Consider the following 22,216-nt stretch of genomic DNA (forward strand, 5'->3'; position numbering starts at 1 on the left):
TCATGGCACACTTCTCGAATAAAAAAAAATATCTATGAATATCATTCACGAGGCCGCCTCAGACTAAACATTGTACGAAGAAAGGGGGGGGGGGGGCGGTGTGCAGGAACGTTGCCAAAAAAAGGGTCGGCTGCAAAGGGATAGTTATGTAGACATTTAGGGCGTCTTCCTCCCCTCTCCCGCTTGGACCCTCAACTGCGTGCTTATTTATGTTAGACGTACGTTTTCCTTGCATCCATTTACATCATTAGGTTTCTTATTGCTGCTAGAATTTTCCATCGCGTGCTGAAATGTATACCTTACTCGCCTTGCGTCGATTTGCCCCGATTTGGGTTAAATCAACTTCTGGAAATCGAAGGAACAGCTGTTATGTTCACACGGTCTGTTGTCAGGCAACTATAACATGCTTGCAATCATTTTCCGAGAATTTTTTTCCCGCACAGTGTATTAATCGACACTGAAACGCGATGTCAAGAGTGGCACGCTAGGGAAGAACGTTGGCAGCTCCTCCCGTGTCTTGCTTCAGCTTCCCTTGATAATGCACGCGCTAAAAGCAGAGTGCATGCCTTGGTAGTTTTCGAACCGATATATTGGGTGGACTACTGTTCATTATTTGAATGAAACCAGAGTGTATTGTCGTATTTATTGCTCAGGGAACACGCAAGAAACGTGTGTACTTTCGTGTTGAGCCCGCCCTTTGGTTTCATGGGTTGGTAGCAAATCATTTTGAAATGGGGCAGTTGCCATGCATTGACACATTCGCAGCAAAATAACTAGCTCCAGATTTTTATTCCATACAACACGTACCGGCCATTGTTTGCGAAGCAACTTTTTTCTGTAAAGACTAAATTATTAGGCACATCGGCCAGATCGCATTTTGTCGGAACTGGAGTGTGCCAATTTTTCAATGAATTTGCCCACACAAATGCAGAACAGCGGCTATGCTGCATGCCGTATGCGGAAAAACGAACATCCGCCTAAGCTCTCGCATGTCAAGCCTTGCTAGCACGGTTAGACGACACGTTTCAGAACACACCAAGGCAACGCGCTGGAGCAAGCTTCAAATGAAAGGGGAACAAAATGGGCGCTGACTCGACGGATGGGTCTGGCACCGGGATAGCACGAAACCGTTCTTGGCTGAGATACGGGCCCGATTCATTCTCGAAACGCACCGCCTGAGGACCTCTTTGGTCGCTACACGATAGAGATGCAACAGGCGTCAAGAAGCAAGACGTTTCCAATCTGTGCCTTTTGTACCTGGCGCTACCAGTCAACCCCGCCTGCAGGAGGGGCGCGCAGTTCTTGGCTAAGCTGGAAAGGGAAGGAGGCGGTCCTTTGTGCCAGTTCCGGTGGAGGGGACTTCTCAGCACTATAGTCGGTTGCAACTAAAGAACGAAGCGGCACATGCAACTCAGAGAGAGCCCTCCAGCCAGTCAGGTCGATTTCTGTGGCTATGCATGCAGCCAAATCTGCAAAAAAGAGGGAAGGAGTCGGCGCATTGCTTCGCGTGGTCGAGAGTGTAATGTTCTTTGTTCGGGATAAGTCTGCGCGTAGCCTTAGCTGCATAGCCAGTAGCAGTTTATTAAAAGAAGGCAAAAGATTATACATGGCTTGCACCGACGTCATCAACAGGAATGCTGGGATACGCGGCCGCCATATTCATGACCCACCGCCGCTCCGTGCGCACTGGAGTGGTCGCGGTAGTGCCAGCTCGTGTTGTTTTCCGCGTGTGCGTAAGCGTTGCAGTCTCAGCATGGTCAACTGCGCCGTTGTGGGCTGCTCCAATCGCAGCGACGTTACAGGGAGAAAGAAAAAGCCAACTAGCGCGAGGTTTTTCTCTCTGCCGAAAGTGATCGAAAACCAGTGCGAGCGAACCAAGACTCTGAGTGCGAAGCGCCGCAGCTTGTGGTTAGCACGCATAAAACGTGCTAATTTCAACCACGAAAGCCCCAATGTGCGCGTCTGCGGTGTGCATTTCATAAAAGGTGAGCCCACTGTATGTGTCTCCGTTTTATAGAAAAAAAAGCCAACACGACTACGTGGAACGCTTTCAAAACAGCTTTGCGTCCGCAGGAGAACCGTCCAACCTGTTCGACGAGACAAATCCAGACTGGGCCCCGTCTCTCAGTCTCGGCCACGGGACCAGGCATGCTGATTCCGCGCGGCACGATCGCAGAGCAAAAAGACTCGCTCACAAGCGACGGGCCGATGTTGAAGCGACAGCAGTGGCATCGGAGGCGTCGCCGCGTGCCTGTCCCGATTCCCCACAGCCACCGCAAGCCGAGGAAGTCAGCGCCGATGAAAATGAGACAGGTCAGTAGGCATTTTTTTTTCATAGTAATGGATGGTCATTTGTTTTTGCTTACGATGAATTCCAAGGCCTTTGGTGCGTCGGTCCGCTTACCTAGTGCTTGTGATGCCTAGCCAGCATGCAGTTTCGCTGGCTGCCACTCTAGTTTACGAGCTTATAAACTTTTTTTTATACAGGAATCGCTGTTCAAACCGACATGACCATGCAAGACATACAGGCACTGGAGCAGCATTCTGTAGTGCTGAATGAACATCTGTACACATTGCAGAAAGAGAAAGAGCAGCTCGAGGTGACTGAAGACTCACTGAAAAGTTGTGAAGCAAAAGTGCGACTGTACACTGGGATGCCAAACTTTGCTGTTTTATTTGCTGTGTTCGAAGCACTAGCAAGCTTCATTTCACACAATGTCAACAATAAGCTCACAAAATTTCAAGAATTCGTTCTGTTCATGATGAAGCTAAAAGTAAATCTGCAAAACGCTGACCTTACATTTCGGTTCAATATTTCAGAGGCTACAGTATCGCGCATTTTCGACAAGTGGCTGACGTGGCGTATTGCAGACTAAAAGATGAAATAATCTGGCCCACACGAGATGCTTTGCAAAAGACAATGCCACAGGCATTCTACGACTCGTTTGGTGCGAATGTAGCAGTCATCATCGATTGCTTCGAAATCAAGATAGAAAGGCCATCATCGTATCTTCCAAGATGTGAAACATGGTCCCAGTATAAAGGTAGCAATACAGCCAAGTTCCTGATTAGGATTGCTCCACAAGGTGTTGTTACATATATATCCGAAGGTTGGGCAGGCAGGGCAAGTGACAAACATATCACCGAACACTGTGGGTTTTTGGACAACTTGGTGCCTGGAGACGTTGTACTCGCAGACAGGGGTTTTAACATCAGCGAAAGCGTTGGTTTCTACTGTGCAAAGCTTCACGTGCCAGCGTTTACCAGGGGAAAGAAACAACTTTCAGCAGAAGATGTGCAGAGCACAAGAAAGCTCACAAACGTGCGAATACACGTGGAAAGAGTAATTGGACTCATTAGGAATAAGTTTATTTTCCTGAAGTCTGTCGTGCCAATCGATTACGTTGTGTGCCGGCCAGGAGATGAAGTCGCGCCACTCGACAAAATTGTAACTGTGTGTTGTGTGCTATCTAACTTGTATGCATCAATTGTTGCTGCACCAAAGGACGCCACTGGACAGCAGGCTTCAGCCTCAGTGGATGAGTGATTGTGAATCCTGCTTCAGCATGTCTGAATAAAGCACTGGACAGCAGGCTTCGGCCTCAGTGGATACGTGATTGTGAGTCCTGCTCCTGCATGTCTGAATAAAGCAAACTCAGAATCTGCTGACGGCATTGTCATTTCTCAACGCCAGATTTCAGCGTGTCTCATATGGGCCACGTGTGTTCCAGCCTCAAGACGCACTTCCAAGGTTGAAACATGAGGCAGCTGTCCAAGTTGTGTTACAGGTTGCTTAGCCTTTGGGTCCTTTGCACTCTGGACAAAACCACAGTGTCGTTTTTGGTGCTCGCTTGAGTGCCACGCATGAAAAGTGGAACCATTTGTAGCGGCAGGATGCGTTGTCGCAAGCAACCATCTTTCCAATTTCTGGTCCACGGCAAAAACAGTAGACATCCCTGGGAGAGTTTACCACTGGACCAGCATGCTGCCTGGTGAAGTAGGTGCTGAAAAGCTCGGGCAGGATTGCATGAATGAAGAATTTTCTTCCAGCAGCCAGAATTTCCTCACAAAAGTGCCTGTCTTTCTGTATTCTCTCCACGTGCAACAAATTAGGTGTCCACACCACGAAGTCGCACCACTGAACATCACATACAGCCATTTGTGTCTGCACTTGGTAGAAATATCCGTGTTGTCGCCGTAGCTGGACTACACCATTGACAGTTTCCAGGCAGGAACCTGCAGTAGCCATCTCTGTAACGTCCTTCACTTCCCTGAGCGAAAATGGGCACTTAAGTTCAACAACACCCTTCCCACAGCATGCGCAACAAACAAGACCGTCTGGTGTTGCTCCAACAAACGGATATCTTGTATTCAGGTGCAGCCCCGACTTGGAGCACTTGAACATGTCGTGCTTCTCGGCTTCACTGGTTTGGTATGCCCTGAAGGCACGGGGCTCATTTTTCACTCCCCATGTGATGGCAGGCGTCTTCAGCGACTGCTTTTCAGGATAGCATATCAGTTTTAGCAGTGATATGCTAGGGTTATCAATGCTTGTCTGGCACACCCTTTTCATTACAGAAGCAGTCACCCTGCCCGCTCGGTACAAAAGCCAATTAGACGAGCTGCTCTGTTGCCTTGTCAAAGCTTGAACGGCCTTTACGGTCTCTTCACTTATAATTATTGATGGCATGACATCATTGGCTTTCTTAACCAAAACATCCAAATCATGCGCCAACATTTCTTCGGAGTAGAGGTTTCTCAAACGGGCATCATGCATCGGTACAGGATTTTGAAAGTGTCCATCATATCCGGGGAGGACTGAAAAAATTGTAGGAACAATGCCGGCATCCTGAATTGAGCCGTAAAGCTTGGTACGCTCCTGCTCTGAAAGTGGCGGGACATGAGCCCGCTCCTTGACTGGACCTGCCTCAATGGAATTGCTATCAAGCTGCCGATTTTTCCCTTTAGATGATGTGAAGTTTATGTCCTTGAGTCGCTTATATTGTACTTTTTCGACATAAGCGGGCAGCCACATATTATCCTTCTGGGTGCAACTTCTTGACTTCATCATTTTGATGCCGGTCTCAACTGCAAACAAACAGGCTCCAACATGGGAGCATGCTTCCCCTGCTCCAGCCATATATGTGCAGTGCGCAGTGATCACAGCGCCATCCTTCTTGCACAAAATCCACACTTGGAGAGGTTTGTGCCCCAGCCTCTGTGAGTGGTTCACGTGCGAAGACAACGAGAAAAAACGTCGGCTTTACTGACCTATCGTTTCAAAATTGCTGCGGTTCAGTTGCACTTTGCCTAGGGATGTCGTCTTAGAACAAAACATTTGAGCCGTTTTTTTTTTTCAGAGTTGCGGTGCACGAACTTGTCTGTCTGAACCTGCTCATTTGCAATGCCATTCAGACTGTGCAAAATAAAAACAAAGGCACATAATGGGAGCTGCAACTCGGTTCTTTTAATCTGTGGGAGACTGCGCTGCCCAGCTCGGACTTGGCTGTTCAACGCCGGGTCCTCGAGCGAGCCACCGAGGTCATCACGAAGCATAGTATTCTGATCACCTAGATTTGACCTCAAGTTCCGTTTTTCTGTTTGTTTTTTGGAACCGATAAGGTTTTTCCGCCTCCTTTCATGCTTTGCGGGCACTTCACGTGCTCGCGTACATACATAACCGAATGTCGCGCTTCAGATGCGCCGCACAGAGCGCTTAGCGCAAACGGCGTACGGACCATTCGTCACAGCTTTGCTCATACAGATTAACAAGGTTTGCAATCATTAAATGGATTCGTAATGCTTACCTCGCCGAGCAGGACAGCTTTGCCGTCCTGGAATTCCTTGGCAGAAAGGTGCTTCACCCAGCCGCTTGTAAAATAATTGTGGGACTCCAAAGCTTTGTACGCTTTCATGTTTTCCAAAGTCCCAAAGTTCGCGGAAAACACAAGATACGTGACGATGTCGCCGTGCGAAATCTCGGGGAAGCCACTCACATCGGCACTTGTGTCCACTCCGGGCCGCAGCGTGTATGGATCGATATCATCGCACAGTTTCAACTTGTCTTCGTAAAGAAGGCGAATACTGCCGATGAGTTCAGAGTAATAACCCGCGTTTAAAGGTTCATGCGGCGCCATAGCAGGCACAAATCGGATGAAGAAGAGCTGTGAACGGTGCCGGTGCCACGAATCTGAAAGCATCCGCGGCAGCACAGCACTGAACGAAGACTGAGCGACTGGGTCACAAGCATGGTCGCCGGGTCAACGAGCAGGCGGATGTGACGTCACGTGCAAGCCATGTATTGCTGCCCCGGCATCTGCCATCGTCTCTAGGAGCACCTAAGCGCTGGGGCAGCAGAAAGGAAAGCGATAGCGAGCTGACAGGAAGGAGGGAAATAAAAATGTGAAAAAGACAGGGAGAGGCGTGGCGCTCGCGTCTATTGTCTCAGCTGTACTGGCCGCTGCAGGAGAGGGGGGGGGGGGGGGGCGGGGGCGCTCGCCTTTCCCACATTCGGTCGACGCGCTTGGATGGGCGGCCTCCTTCGATGGGCATGTGCTGCTCCGTTCTTCAGTTGTACCCGACTTACAAGTCCGTTCGATTCACCTGCGCCACATGAACTGGTTTTCGCGGCGCTGCACCTCACATGGATTCATTTCAGCGGTGGAACATGGCACACTCTGAACCACATGTACCAGAAGCGCGAACACGAAAACAGGGAGAAGAAGAAGAAGATAGTACAGAGCGTACAGAGAGTACAGAAGATAGTACAGAGTTCTTCTCAAACTGATCCCTGCTACGTTGTGTGATGACCACCATAATGCGCAGGTCCACACGGGACGGAGAGGCAAAGAGACACCGTATGGCTCAGTTTAAACAAACAGGTATATTCAATAATTACACATGATTAAGGTTATACATCAGAGGCTGGGGCGTCCGAGCTTACGTGCCGACGACTTCATGGGGGCGATGGAGTGGCTCCGGAGTTGGGCTCGAGCGGTTGCTGGCAGAAGCTGCACGCCGTCGGGCTTCGGCGCTGAAGGCCCTCTTGGCGAACGATGTCGTCCTGAGCGTTCTTCTTCCGTTTCTTCGAGGATGGTTCACAAACCCTTCCTCTAGTGTCGTTCGGCTTGGAAGATGAACAGGAGGCGAGCTTGTAGATGATGACAGCAGAGCATAATTTTACAACAGAACAAACTTTGCACTACTTTACTCATCGACCGGGCAGGTTAGTGCCTAAGTAGCATCACATTACATGCTAAGCATGGAGCCCCAGCTCAGACTGGACTGCATCCGTTTACATGTGCTTTTAAGCACTTGATTAACAAAGGACTAAGGGCGGTCATTTCCAGTGGCCCGCCCAAAGCATCAATTCTCCAATCCAAAATAACATGCGAGATGGGGACCACCCCTTTTGGGTTGGGCTTAGCCTCGAACCCAGAGTCTGTTAACAATACAAACTAAACAACAAAAACGCCACCACTCTCTCTCAAGTGAGAGTATACACAGGCTCTCTCTTCGGAGCTAATTCACTAGCGCCTGTCTTTCCACATTCTTGGCGAGTACTGCCTGTCCGCCATGACAGGTGTCCGTCGCGGCCCTTCTGGGAAGCTGTGGGTGCCTTCCCGGCGATAGCCCACGACAAAGGGGGGGGGGGAGGGAAAGAATGTCGTCTTCGCGGTAGCGCATAGCGTCGGCTGTGGTACGGAGCGCTCTGGCCCGCTGACAGCTCCCTTGTCCTGGAATGTAACCGGAAATTGGGGAGGATAAAGCCTGTTTCCCCGGGGCGGCGGCGGGTCCGGTTTTTCTGGTCGTCACTCAAAGAGCATGGCATAATGTGCCCGGAAATTGGGGAGGATAAAACCTGTTTCCCCGGGGCGGCGGCGGGTCCGGTTGTTCTGGTCGTCACTCAAAGAGCATGGCTGGGTAATTGATGATGCCGCTGTCACGGGTCTCCGTCTACGCCGCGCCGTTGAACGTGGATCCTCGTAGCACACACGGAATGTCACACTCGCTCACCCTCCAGAAGAATGTTCTCCGAACATTTGAGTCCCTGCAGCTCCCCTTGTCTTTCTGAATCGCCTCGCACAGTGCGTCCGACAAAACACTTTTCGCTGCACTCAACACCACTGCACAACACCATATGCCTCCGCTGTCATAACTGGCGTCTCCAGGGGCAGCACTGATCTTCTTTTACAGATAAACATGAAACTCAGCACCCAAGCCTCTCCTTTCTAGTCCAAACTGGACGAAATAAATTTACCACAGTTACAAAGGAGCTCCCACTTCTAGCACGATCACGGCACAGACAAAAATATAGATAACGAAAGGAAGTAGGGCAGGTTCTGCATGCGCTCCGCATGCTCTCCTGTGAAGGTGTTACTTAATGACAGAAAGGTTTAACTACCAACTCCGATAACTTAACACATAAGCACATAGCAATGTTATGAGCTGTGGCATTACACAATTCTAACCAGTTCAAAACTCCGCTCTGTTTACGCCATTAGTCCGACTTAGCTTTCCGATTTCGCAGCGGATATCGGCCTTCATGAGTCATACTAAGTAAGTCTGTGACCCTTTGTCTGCTTTGGGACTCGCGAGGGCTCGTGGCAGGAGCCTCTCCTGGCGTTATCTGCGCGGCAACCTCGCGCGCTTCTTCTTCTAGCAATGCATGAAGTAAATCCGGTGGCATTCCGGCCGTCACCTCAGGCGCCTGCCGAACAAATGCAGGAGAGGGCGTTTCTTGCGAACTATCTGCGCGCTCCGCTTCACTTCTGTCCCCATCAAAATCCGCGCTTTCCCTTTCCTCATTTCGTGAATACTGAACCGGTGCCGACTTGAGGCGATTTGCGTGTATCCTTATCAAGCGCCGGTTTACGTCTCGGACTCTGAAGTTTACCGGAGAAAGCTTCTCGACAACCTCGCACGGTCCTCTCCACTTCGTCTGGAACTTACGAGCTAGCCCAATCTGCCTTTGGCAGTTTTCAATGTACACGCTGTCCCCCACATTAAACGGCGCGTTTCTAGCACTGCGATCGTGCACCTCCTTCCTGCGCTTCGCCGCTTTCTTTAAGGCCTCCTTTGCGATGTCCCTCGCCACTTGCAAGCGCGATTCTAGCTCAACCTTATAGTCGTCCAGTGAAGCGTATGGGACACGACGGGGGCCCTCTGGCACTTCACTAGGCTGGTCCGGGTCTCGGCCGTAGAGAAGAAAGAATGGCGATTCGCCCGTGCTCTCGTGTGCTGCGGAATTGTAGGCAAACATTGCATACGGGAGCCACAAGTCCCAGTCCCGCTGGTCGCGCGAAACAAAATGCGACAGGAACCCGGCCACGGTTTGGTTCAGTCGCTCCACCGCGCCGTTGCAAGCCGGATGGTACGGTGTTGTCTGCTTCTTAGCGATCTTAAGCAGCTCGCAAACTCTCCTCATTAGCTGCGACACGAAGTTCGTTCCCCGATCTGTCAAGAGTTGCCTCGGGGGTCCATGTCGGAGCACGATCTGTTCGACAAATGCTCTTGCAACCGTGTCTGCCTTCTGATCTGGGAGTGCTACCGCTTCCGCGTATTTTGAAAGGTGATCGACAAATACTAAAATGTACTTGTTTCCGGAAGTGGTCGTGGGCAATGGGCCCATTATGTCCATACCTGTCCGCTCGAAGGGAGCCGAAACCTCAGGGAACGGCTGAATTGGAGCTGGTCTTCGTCCCTTGGGTGTTTTTCTTTCGAGACAGGAATCACACTTCGCACAGTAGTCTCTAACATCCTGTCGCATGCCACTCCAAAAGTACAAACGCTCCACACGCCTGCGTGTCTTCGCTACGCCAAAATGACCGGCGCATGGCGCATCGTGAAACGCGCGAAGAACCCTTTCTGTCCACGACCGAGGTATGACGACTCTCTCCCAAGCGGTTTTCTCTGGTCTCCCTTTCCTGGTTGGCCTCGTGCGCCGACACAGGGTGCCGTCTTTGCCAATGAAATAACCTAGCTGTTCGGGGTGAGACGGTGCGTCCTCTAAGCTTTCGATTATTCGCTTCAGGTCCGGATCTTTGCACTGCTCTGTGCGTAATTCGGCGGGGTCGACTACGGGGACAAACTCATCTATAGCTGCCACGGCAGCTGTGCGGCTGAGTGCATCAGCATTCAGATGTGTCTTTCCTGACTTGTGCTCAACTTCAAAGCAGTATTCCTGCAGGTGTAGATTCCATCTAGCGAGTCGCGAGCTAGGGTCCCTGACACTCATCACCCATTTCAGAGGATGGCAGTCTGTGACTAGCTTGAATTTGCGGCCGTAAAGGTAGCATCTGAAGTGCTTTACTGCCCAGACAACGGCGAGGCACTCCCTTTCCGTAGCTCCGTACTTTTGCTCTGTGGGGCTCAGCTGTCGGCTAGCAAAAGCAACGGGATGTTCTTTGCCCTGGATAACCTGAGATAGCACGGCACCAACTGCGAACTTTGACGCATCTGTGGCCATAACGAAGGGCAAATTAAAATCCGGGTGGCGCAACAGCGGTGCACTCATTAGCTTCCTTTTCAGGGCCCCAAAAGAATTCTCCGCGTTTTCGTCCCAGCGAAAGGCGACGTTTTTGGCTGTTAAGGCGGTGAGCGGCTTAGCGAGCTTGGCGAACTCCTCTATGTGCCTTCGGTAGTAACCGATCAGGCCGAGAAACTGCCGGACCTGGCGGACGCTAGTCGGGGATGGAAAATCCGAGACACACCTTAGTTTCTCAGGGTCCGGTCGCACGCCGTCAGCTGAAACAACGTGCCCGAGGTATTTCACCTCGTTTTTGAGGAATTGGCACTTAGAGGGCTTCAGCTTGAGACCCGCTGCTCTTAGTCGCACCAAAACCTGCTCAATATCGCGCAAATGGTTATCAAAACTGTCACTGTATATGATAATGTCATCCATATACACGAAGCACAGCCTCCCCAGAAGACCTGCCAGGATAACATCAGCGGTTCTCTGCCAGACAGCAGGGCTGTTGGCCAGACCCATCGGCATTCTTTTCCATTCATAGTGCCCTGAGGGCGTGTTGAATGCCGTTTTCTCGGCATCTGCCGGATCCATTGCTATCTGCCAGAATCCCGCCGCCATGTCCACTACCGTGAAGTACCTGGCAGAGCCCAGCTGAGAAAGCGTCTCCTGTATATTGGGGATGGGGTATGGATCGATGCGAGTTACGGCATTTAGTTTGCGGTAGTCCACTACCAATCGATATGAGCCATCTGGCTTTTCCACCAATAGTGCTGGTGCTCCCCAGGGTGACTTTGAGTGTTCGACAATGCCGCGATCAATCAGGTCCTGCACCTGCCGCTCCATCTCCTCACGTTGGGAGTAAGGAATCCTGTACGCACGCTGGTAAACGGGCGATGAAGTGCCGGTTTCTATCCTGTGCTTTATAACGCCACAGCAGCCCAAATCCAGGTTGGACGCGGCGAATACCTCCGAGTAGTCGTTCAGCAAACCAGCCAGAGCCTCCCTCTCCCTGGATTTTACGTGAGAAAGATCGAACGACACCTTTGGAGCAGCCGAAGGACTAGCATGCTCTACAGTTGCGAGTACCGTATCGGTGGGCTCACGTTGCTCTATCGCAGAGGTGAAGAAAGCCAATGTTTTGTTCTTGGGAAGGCTCAGTGGCTGCTGGCTACAGTTAACCACCCGTAGGGGCACTCTGTGGGCGTCATTAACTGTCACGAGGCACGCGGCTGCCTTCAGGCCATTGCTGAGAGAGTCGACCGGCTCAAGCACTCCCACGGCGCCGCTCTCTACATCTGAAGGCACAAACGCGTACAAAATGTGCTCCGACCAGGGAAGGACGACCGCCTCCTCGACCAGCCTGACGGCAACCCGCGAATATACCTTCTCCAATGATCCCACTGTTTGACGGGTGTCAATATCGGTAATGCGAATCTCAGCCCCTCTCCTATTCAAAAACGGAACTTTTGAGCCGCCCGCATTAACCTCTTCCTCAGAGAATGAGACTACTACCTTCCCTTTTCTCAAAAAATCCTGCCCTAATATACCTGACACTCCGTTTGGCAGAGACACCGTGTCCGGGCATACGTAGCAGGGGTGCTCCAATGCAATTCCGCCGAGAGAGAAGTGTAACCGGTAGAGTCCACTTATGCCAAGAGGATCCCCCGTTATGCCTACAAATTTGGTTGCCATACCACCAGACGCTTCCAACACCTCGCGGTCCCCCTTCCTTCGAAGCGTGTTAAAACTGCTCTCCTTAAGCAATGTCACCTTTGACCCCGTATCTATCAACAATTCCATGCAACAACCATTTAACTTGCAACGCACAACAGGGCATGCCTCGTCGGCCACACAAACTACCACCACCTCATCATCTACTGCTCCCTCCCCACGCTCCTCAGGCTGGGGAGGACTAACTAGTTTTTTGTCTCGGTATCTGGAGCCCCGCTGTAGGCTTGCTTAGGGCGTGTCTCGCCTGCTTCTCTTTGTGGCTCCCCACGGCGCACGTTTTGGCAGAACCTGGCGATGTGTCCGCGACCCTGGCAAGCGAAGCATACGATTTCTTCAAAATCTCGCATACCGCGCCTGTAGCTTTGTGGCGGTCTCCGGTTTCCAGCGAATGGGCGGTGTTGAGCGCGCGCTTCAACCTGGCATTCTACCTGCTGAGATAGCAGCTGTTCTAAGCGATCTAACCGCTCTGTCAAGAGAGCAACCTCAGGGTTGAGCACCGCTCTCTCTATGACGCGTACTCTCGCTGCGGCTGTCGTTAACGCCTCATTTTGTTCCTCATCCAATGCGGCCTCCACGGCTTGGTCGAAATTGCTCGGCTTGCGCGAGAGCACGAACCGGCGCACGGGGTCTTGCAGACCAGCCACGAACAAAGCGGTCATTTCCTCTTTAAGTAGATCCTCCGCGTATTTCTTCCTTAGCTGGTCTCCTTCCTCCTCCCTGCTTAACGTATCGCGCGCTAAGCGCTGAAGCCGCGACGCAAACGTTCGCACGTCCTCCCCTACCATCTGTCCGGCGTCACGGAACCTCTGTACTCGCACGTGACGTGGTTCAGTGTCAAAATGCTCAAACGCGAGCTTCTTAAATTCCGCAAATGATTTTGTGGATTTTACTTTTTCGTCTCGCCATGCAAAATCATGAGCAGCTCCTGCCATCTTACACCTCGCCATTCCCAGCATTTGAGCATCGGACCATCCCCCCATTTTCCCAATCTCTTCTAGCATGGAAAAGAAATCGCAGATTGGAACCCCTGTCTTATCTCCCGTAAACGTCGGAATGACGCTTCCTAATGCCAGCATGCTTGCTCCGAGCGACGGCTGTGGAGTGGGAGCTCCCTCAGATACAGTCTTTTTTTTTTTCAAGCCCTCCAGTGCCTCAAGCCTCTCAAATGGGGGTAAAAGTCCCACAATCAGTCCCGTGATTCCCTTTTGATTACAATTTTGAAGTCATGAATGTCACAGCATTCAGAGGACATTTGCTTTTGAAACCCCACTTCTGACACCAGTGTGATGACCCCCATAATGCGCAGGTCCACACGGGACGGAGAGGCAAAGAGACACCGTATGGCTCAGTTTAAACAAACAGGTATATTCAATAATTACACATGATTAAGGTTATACATCAGAGGCTGGGGCGTTCGAGCTTACGTGCCGACGACTTCATGGGGGCGATGGAGTGGCTCCGGAGTTGGGCTCGAGCGGTTGCTGGCAGAAGCTGCACGCCGTCGGGCTTCGGCGCTGAAGGCCCTCTTGGCGAACGATGTCGTCCTGAGCGTTCTTCTTCCGTTTCTTCGAGGATGGTTCACAAACCCTTCCTCTAGTGTCGTTCGGCTTGGAAGATGAACAGGAGGCGAGCTTGTAGATGATGACAGCAGAGCATAATTTTACAACAGAACAAACTTTGCACTACTTTACTCATCGACCGGGCAGGTTAGTGCCTAAGTAGCATCACATTACATGCTAAGCATGAAGCCCCAGCTCAGACTGGACTGCATCCGTTTACATGTGCTTTTAAGCACTTGATTAACAAAGGACTAAGGGCGGTCATTTCCAGTGGCCCGCCCAAAGCATCAATTCTCCAATCCAAAATAACATGCGAGATGGGGACCACCCCTTTTGGGTTGGGCTTAGCCTCGAACCCAGAGTCTGTTAACAATACAAACTAAATAAACAACAAAAACGCCACCACTCTCTCTCAAGTGAGAGTATACACAGGCTCTCTCTTCGGAGCTAATTCACTAGCGCCTGTCTTTCCACATTCTTGGCGAGTACTGCCTGTCCGCCATGACAGGTGTCCGTCGCGGCCCTTCTGGGAAGCTGTGGGTGCCTTCCCGGCGATAGCCCACGACAAAGGGGGGGGGGGGGGAGGGAAAGAATGTCGTCTTCGCGGTAGCGCATAGCGTCGGCTGTGGTACGGAGCGCTCTGGCCCGCTGACAGCTCCCTTGTCCTGGAATGTAACCGCAAATTGGGGAGGATAAAGCCTGTTTCCCCGGGGCGGCGGCGGGTCCGGTTTTTCTGGTCGTCACTCAAAGAGCATGGCATAATGTGCCCGGAAATTGGGGAGGATAAAGCCTGTTTCCCCGGGGCGGCGGCGGGTCCGGTTGTTCTGGTCGTCACTCAAAGAGCATGGCTGGGTAATTGATGATGCCGCTGTCACGGGTCTCCGTCTACGCCGCGCCGTTGAACGTGGATCCTCGTAGCACACACGGAATGTCACAGTTGTATACCTCACCTCTGCATCCTCCAGCCGGGCAAGAATTCTCGGCTTCTGTATTCGGCGCAAGGTACTCCCTCCTGAACTTCTGAAGCTGTTCGGCGGCATCCAGCCCACTGTCGGCCGTGCCACCCGCCTGTGCAAAATCTTGCGTTCGGAATGGCAGGACCTGGCGAGCCTCCATAGAGCACATGTGCGGTTAATGGTGTTCGCATCGTCACCAATTCCAGCGGCAGCAAGAAAATGGCATGAGGTTGTGACGCAAGCCAGCCGAACGACAGAGTGCCTCTGGCAGCAGGTTCTCCCGTGCCTGCGTGCTCTCGTGCCTCTAAGGGCCGTTGTACGATCGTTTCGGAGCGCCTTCCGCCTCGTCCGTTTCGCGAGCGGAGCTGGCGGATCCGCCTCGTTCGGCGAACGGATGGAAAGTTGGTGAACTTCAACTTTCTGGCGGACGAGCGCATCCGGCCGGGGACCGGATTGCAGCTATTGGCTGCTTTTCCCGTGACGTCAGTGACGTCCGAGCCCCTCCTCCCTCCGCCTCGGTTCTGCTCTGCCCCGGCCTGCCGGGGCAAGATGGCCATCCGTCGACTGAACTGGGGAGCGCGGCCTGGGCAGTGGCAGCGATGTCGCGAAGCATATTATATTGTACACATCTTGATATTACCAGTGTTCAGAGCGACTGCAAACTTCGCCGCGTTCAGCAGTGGCGAGCGATAGTTCCACTAGTTGAATTCTGTAATCATCTACGTTGACGGAGTTGACAGAGCGCCTCTTCAAACCGATGCAAACCTGTGCAGTGGCGGTGTCACGAAGTGTTTATTTCGAGTTGTTTTTGGTTTTTGCATGCGTTTGTAATTCCTGCTGCGGCTCTGCTAACCGACGCAAGACCTGTGCAATGGCGGTGTCACGAAGTGTTTATTTCGAGCTGTTTGTGGTTGTGGCAAGCGTTTTGAATTTCTGCTGCGAGTTATTTTCCTGTGCGTGCGCAAGTTTCACAGCATAGCGACAAGTGTCCGCGTAGGGAAAGTGATTATGGTCGGTGCGAGTGCTTTCCCGTCAAGTCAGCGATATGTTCATCTGCGAAAAACTCGCGACGCCCGCCGTTTTCCGAATGTTGAAATGAACTTGGAGCTGTGCAGCTGGTCGCCTCCGTTGCGATGGCTGCAGTGATCGTGACCGAGGCGAGCCCACGACGTTGTTTCTGCTACATATCAAACTGCTGCGTGTGCGACTTGACACGATCTTGGCTGCACGGCCGTCGCAGTGTTTTCTGCTGCGACAACAGTAGCGTCGCCAGTCTTGTGCGTCTTGGTGCACGATACAGTGGTACGTTTTATGATCATGGGTGCGCAGGTTGAGACAGTGTGCCAGCGGCATTATGTAGCCTGTGTGAAAAAAAATCGGTGCGCAGTGCAAATGTCAGTTCGGGGGCACCGTCATTTTGTATGTGTGTGTGTGTGTGTGCCACACGTCAAACAAAGGTACCAAAGTGAATTAAGCTGTCTCTATGCTTTTGTTGGAGGCCTGTTTGCCAACATTTTGTCAGTGCCGAGCAGTTGTTGAGCAGCAGCGCTTAATGCTATCAGCTGCATTAGTTTATTTGATGAGGCATTATCGAAGCCTTCAAGAGATGTAATCCATGCACATTTGCATGTTCATATGCTGCCTTCATTTGTTTGTGACTGCCTATGAACACGATTATTTGCCTGCAGGGGGGGGAGCGCAGTGTGCAGGGGATATCGGGGTTTGGAGAGGGGGGCGGGAAAGGAGGCAAGGGAGAAGGTAGTCGGGCGCATACCGATCTGCCCCTTGGGATGCGGGAGCCCGTTTCGGCGCGTGGAGCGATGCTGGCGGTGCGCTCGCGCCGGCTAGGTTGCCACCAGCCGGAGAAGGCTATTGGACAGACGGATATGCCCGGCGCGCCAATCGGCATGCTGGGACCATCCGCCTCGCTCGCAAGCGCCAAAGTGATCGTACAACACCTTTCCGCCTCACGTCCGCCTGGCGGCCGAAAACGGGCGGACCGCTCCCGAAACGGACGAGGCGGAAGGCGCTCCGAAACGATCGTACAACGGCCCTAAAGAGGAAAGAGACTGGAAACTCCGTCCACCTCGTGTGAGGTGTCAGGGGCATCCCAGAGGGGGTCCAGCGTTTCCTTGGCCACGGACCCAAGTTCGCGGTGGAAACGAGGACAGCGCCGGAAATGTTGGCCATGGTCAGGCAAGTTTCTCGCCTCGCCCCAACGGCGGAAACGGATCGATGTTGTTACGTTTCGCCTACGACGCGCGGTATAGCCGGCGCGGATGCAACGGACGCCGGGGCTTCGTTCAAAGTGGCGGTCATTTTGGCCCGTTCAGTGCTGCCGCAACGCCTCCCGCCAAGCGCGTCCAGGCAGGTTTCAATGCCACGTGTCTTCGTGTGTGTGTGCATGTTGGTGCCCACGCTTGTCAAAGCGCGGCAGCCGGGGAGAGGAGCTCCCCAACTGGGAGGCGAGGAGGTCTGACCGGCGCCGGCCCGGCGGACGCGACACGTCACGTCTCAACATGTCCGTGCGTCGCCGTCTCGTGCGCTTCATCCCGAGCCGTTCCTTCTTGCCCTCGACTCCGAGGGTATAAAGACAGCTGCCCCGGACGCCAAAGAGAGACTTCGATTTCTTCCGTCGAGTAACGTGGTCGCCCTGACCGGCTGCTCTTTTGCGATGCTAGAATAAACAAGTTGTTCTGTTGGCAGTCGACTCATCCTTTGCCAGGACCTTCGGATGTTTCCAGCTGTGCCCCAGGCCGCCAGGCCAACGCTACCCTTGGGGCTTGCATTCCATTTGCAACAATGTGCAGCGGACGGAGTGGACCTGGTCACTCGTTGTAGCGCTTAAAGGCACAGGTTCAGCGCTGTGTACTTCCTTTTTCCTGTTTTTGTGTTCGTGCTGCTGATACATATGAATCGCAACCAACTATCCCGGCAGATGGTGTTATTGTGTGAACCACGGCACTCGGTTGAAAGAAGTGCGAACCTACTTCAGAAAAACTGCGCACCTTCTGGGTGGTTAGTGCCGAAATAGTGCAGCTGCAGCCGCCATGGAGGCATGATGGTTAGCACGTTGTGATAAACGGCGGAAACTCAAGTAATTCCGCGCGTCGACAAGCTAGAACGCTGCTCGAGTTCTCCAAAGAAACGGCTGCGCGTAATTGACACCAATGTAAAAGGAACAGACGTCACGATGTGCACATACACGCATCGAGGCTGGTTCATGGCAACATTTTATTGTGCTGTGCTGCTCGAACATTTCTTCACGAGATAGGAGATGTTGGCAGCCGGTGATGTGGCCTGTAAAAAGCTGGCTGCAATTCATTGACGTCGCCAAGTCTAGCAGACGACCAGGCCTCCACTCGACCATCCGTTTTGGCAACACACAGTGCCAAACTGCACTCAAACTGCCGGAACTAGCGCTACACACTCGCGGCACCGCCTCAGAACTTTGCCGAACTGGTGCAGCGAGTGCAGGCGAATCGAGCGCTCTCCAACTTCCCCTCCACACCGCTAGCCGGAACAACGAACAACCGAAGGCACGAAGCAAAAGCCTGTCTCCGAAACATAAGACAACGCCCAGAATGCGTGTCGTAGCGTCAGGTGAAAAGCAATCCAGCAAAGCAATATGGCGGAAATCTGCTTAGAAGTTCAACGCATGTTCAACACACAGTACATAGTGCAAAATGGAGGGCAACGTGCAAACATCGTAGAGACATCAGACATTTTTATAATGCCGGAGATGTACTACCGGAGACGTATACCTGTTTGCCGGACGTGCAGTGTTCTAGAAGATTTTCTAGTTTCAAAAGCGGCGCTCTGCCCGTGAAGCTTTGAAGCGGTTGCCGCGGCGCGGCGCTGGCGTAGACTCCTGGAGGGAGGGAGCCCGCGACAGTGAAGGGAAAGTAGATTTTAAGCGGGTAGGAGTAACTTATTGGTGGCTAAGATCAAGACAAGAGTAAAATTTCATAAGTCATGGCTAGTTGGCTTGAGCCACCACCTGATTTAAAGGGTTCAGCCGTATCCATCCATCCATCCATCCATCCATCCATCCATCCATCCATCCATCCATCCATCCACCCACCCACCCACCCACCCATCCATCCATCCATCCATCCATCCATCCATCCATCCATCCATCCATCCATCCATCCATCCATCCATCCATCCATCCATCCATCCATCCATCTATCCATCCATCCATCCATCCATCCATCCATCCATCCATCCATCCATCCATCCATCCATCCATCCATCCATCCATCCATCCATCCATCCATCCATCCATCCATCTGTTTTTTATGGCGTTATCACATAAGTACCCCTTTTTTAAACGCATCACCGCTTGGCTGCGAATGAAGATGCAAAAAACGAATGGACAATTATTTTAACCTTTCAAAGGGAAATAAGTGACTGTGTTTCAGTGACGGCGCCAACGGGGGGCGAGGGATGGCGGCCGCTACCGCGAAGATTTGCCCGGCGCTCCTTTCTGTCCCTGGAGGAATTGCTTTTGTTCTCACACAAGCACCTAAGCAGCTTAATCTTTGCGTTGCGTGATGTGAAACCAATATATCGCTGTCTCAATGCCGCAATTTGTTCTTTTTATTTTGTCTGGAAGACGAACAATGCCCAAAAATTAACTCCCCCTTCGACGTACGCCACCCCCGTAGGATATCCTGGGCTGCCCTTGAAATGGTAAAACCATAACCTACAACTTTTGTCTGTAAGTTTGTTCTATTTGAAAAAAAAAGCAACTGCCAATCTTGGTTTTTTCGGAGCTTTGTTTCATTATTTTTTTTTCGTGAAGGCCTGGTGGAATATCTTCCAGACGAAATCGGACAGCGCTTGGATGATTAGTCCGCAAGTGCCTTTTACTGTTTCCTTCACTCGTTGAGGTACAAAACACAGGGCACCGGATCCTTGATTTTTTTTCCTATGCAATAGTTCATCACCGTTCTTACTGTAGCTTTATTTGTGAAAATTTTATAATGCTGTTAAAATATCATGCGCTCAGGCGTTCTAATAACGCTACTACGAGGTTTTACAGCTACCTTTCCATGGTTGGACATTTCATGGCTGATGGAACTGGCGGATGTAGCATAAGCTGCATGAGAGTGCGACGTCCACTATTTAATGCAGGCCATTCACGCATCCATGCAAATCGCCTTATAGTGCGCGATTTTCTACCCATGGTGTCAGTGCTTATTCTTTGTTCAAGTTCACTTAAATTCTTTGCGCCATTAGTTATAATGGTCAACCCATACAGTAAGCGATCGATGATCCGCGGGGTCATTAGGACCGGTCGCCCGGTCTCGGTATACCACTGTTCAAATAACTTCTGCCGCATCAGCGAGCCCTCTCTCATTCTCAGAGAAAGAAAATGTCGTTTCTGTCCGCGTTGGGGACGTAGGTCTCTAACCTGTTTGTCTCTTGGCATAGTTTTATTTATTACCTTCTTTTTCCTGCTTACTGAGCACTTGCTTTATTGTATTATTTTTTCGCGCTTCCATTTTCTTTCGCCGCCATGACGACTGATCAATGGTTGTAGTGCGCGCTCGGCTGCTGGCCCGGAAGATTCAGGTTGGATCCCAGCCACAGCGACGGCATTTGGATGGAGGCGAAGTGCTATAAAGGTACGCGTGTACTGCGTGATGTGTCGTGGCGCAGGGGTTCACTCGAACCCGGGCTCCATTGGGCAGCGTGTCCGAGCCTTCGGGTTGAAGAAATATGGCACTTGAGCTTGTGAAAACAAAAAACAAACAAACGGGTTTACTGGCACTGTTCAAGAAACTTGATTACATAATTTAGAAGGAAACAGAAAGAGCAAACTGTCAAGAATTAAAAGTTCATGGCGTCGAGCGACCGGATGAGTCTGGTCGCCAAGGCCCAGAGTAGTACTAGTAAGTGTTTAATCAAAAATCAAAAATATAAAAAAGTAAGTTAAAAGATTTTTGCTCACCCCGGCATCTGCCATCACTTTATCGGCGGCACCTGAGCTGGGGCGGCGGAAATAAAGGATAGAAGGCAGTATGGAGAAGAGAAACGAAAGAGGTGAGGGGATAGCAAGAAAGGACATAGGGAGTAGTCATATGAGCAAGGCCCGGAGCCATCGTTCGTACACAGGACGCTCGTTAAATAGACTGAGGCTCCGCCGCTTTCACCACACGATTCACAGATGGGAAGAGTCGCCGCACAAAGCACGCTGAGCCCCGTGGGAATGGGCGAGGAGGATACGGGGGTCCGCTGCTACTTCGTTTGAAGCAGTCAGTCACGGTAGTTTTGGGAATGCGCTTTTGCCCGCTCCCTTTCGTCGTCTTGTCCATCGTGGTTCGCTTCTCGTGGTCCGACACAAGGGGAGCGTGCGTGGGAATGATAGGTAGTCCCCCCGAGATATCTTTTTCTTTCTTTTCGTGGGGTTAACGAGGGGTCAAACAATGTGCCCCCAGCAGGGTTATAGCAGCTTCCTCCCCCACCAGACGAGGCTCGGTGGGTAGCAGTCGCCGCTGCTGTCCGAAGAGACGACTACATTGCTTGCAGATGAACCAACTCTTCTCCGTCGCTCATGCCATATTCATCTTAGACGGTGAACAGAGTCTTTTGAGGGCTCTCTGAGACATCAACCACATGCCCAAGCAAGCACTCAACTCCCCTCCAAGGAAACAAGTTCAAAAAAGGGATTACTACAATCTGGTTACTATAGCCATTGGAGAAAAGCCCACACTAAAAAAAAAACACTCTCAGGACCCACGTATGCTGAGAAAACCAAACATCCTACTACGCGCATTCATACACATAACGCACGAAATAAAAAAAAAACCTAGCAGCAGTTTTGGATAACCGAAGAGCACCCTGCACCGTTTAGAAAGAACGGCTCAGCGCGTCCGCGTTTCCATTCAATTTGCCCTTCTTGTACTTTTTCTCGAAATGATACTGCTGCAGAATCAGGCTCCACCTCAGAAGGCGACTGTTCTTTGATGTCGCGGTTTGCAGCCAGGAAAGGGGGCAATGGTCCGTTTCTACGATGAATTTGGCGCCTTTGAGATAGCATTGCAGTTTCTGAGTAGCCCAAACAATGCAAGCGCACTCTTTTCCGACGCGCAGTACGCCATCTCTCGAGAGCTCAGTTTTCGGCTCAGGTGAGAACGGGATGTTCGTTGCCGTGATCATCATTCTGGCAGAGAACGGCACCTAGCCCTCGATCACTCGCATCACACTGGACCAGGAATTCTGGGTCGTAATCCGGAGCTCGCAAAACCGAGCAGCTAACCAGTACCGCAGTCAGGTTTAAGAACGACGCTTCCTTCTTTTCGTCCCAGACTACATTTGTCAGCTCTGTCCCGCGGAGAGCATCGGTCAGGGGCCTTGCCAAAGCAGAATAATCACGGATATAGTGATTGTAATATACCGTAAGCCCTAAGAATGCCCTAATGTCCGTCTTTGTTCTTGGACGCGGGTAGTCTGCTACCGCCGATATCTTAATTAACCTCACTGGGTTTCCT

The 22,216-nt window shown here is 51.6% G+C and overlaps 1 protein-coding gene across 1 annotated transcript; it reads left to right on the forward strand.

The window, feature by feature from the left end:
* Positions 1–1,644: 1,644 nt before the first annotated feature.
* Positions 1,645–21,909, forward strand: LOC144127690 (uncharacterized). Its single transcript, XM_077660619.1, has 4 exons — positions 1,645–1,985; positions 2,074–2,313; positions 2,488–2,806; positions 21,819–21,909. The coding sequence occupies exons 1-4, from the start codon at positions 1,754–1,756 to the stop codon at positions 21,907–21,909; spliced, it is 882 nt and encodes a 293-aa protein (XP_077516745.1). The 5' UTR covers positions 1,645–1,753.
* Positions 21,910–22,216: the final 307 nt, after the last annotated feature.

This window comes from Amblyomma americanum, chromosome 1 (genome assembly GCF_052857255.1).
Source record: "Amblyomma americanum isolate KBUSLIRL-KWMA chromosome 1, ASM5285725v1, whole genome shotgun sequence".
Taxonomy (NCBI): domain Eukaryota; kingdom Metazoa; phylum Arthropoda; class Arachnida; order Ixodida; family Ixodidae; genus Amblyomma; species Amblyomma americanum.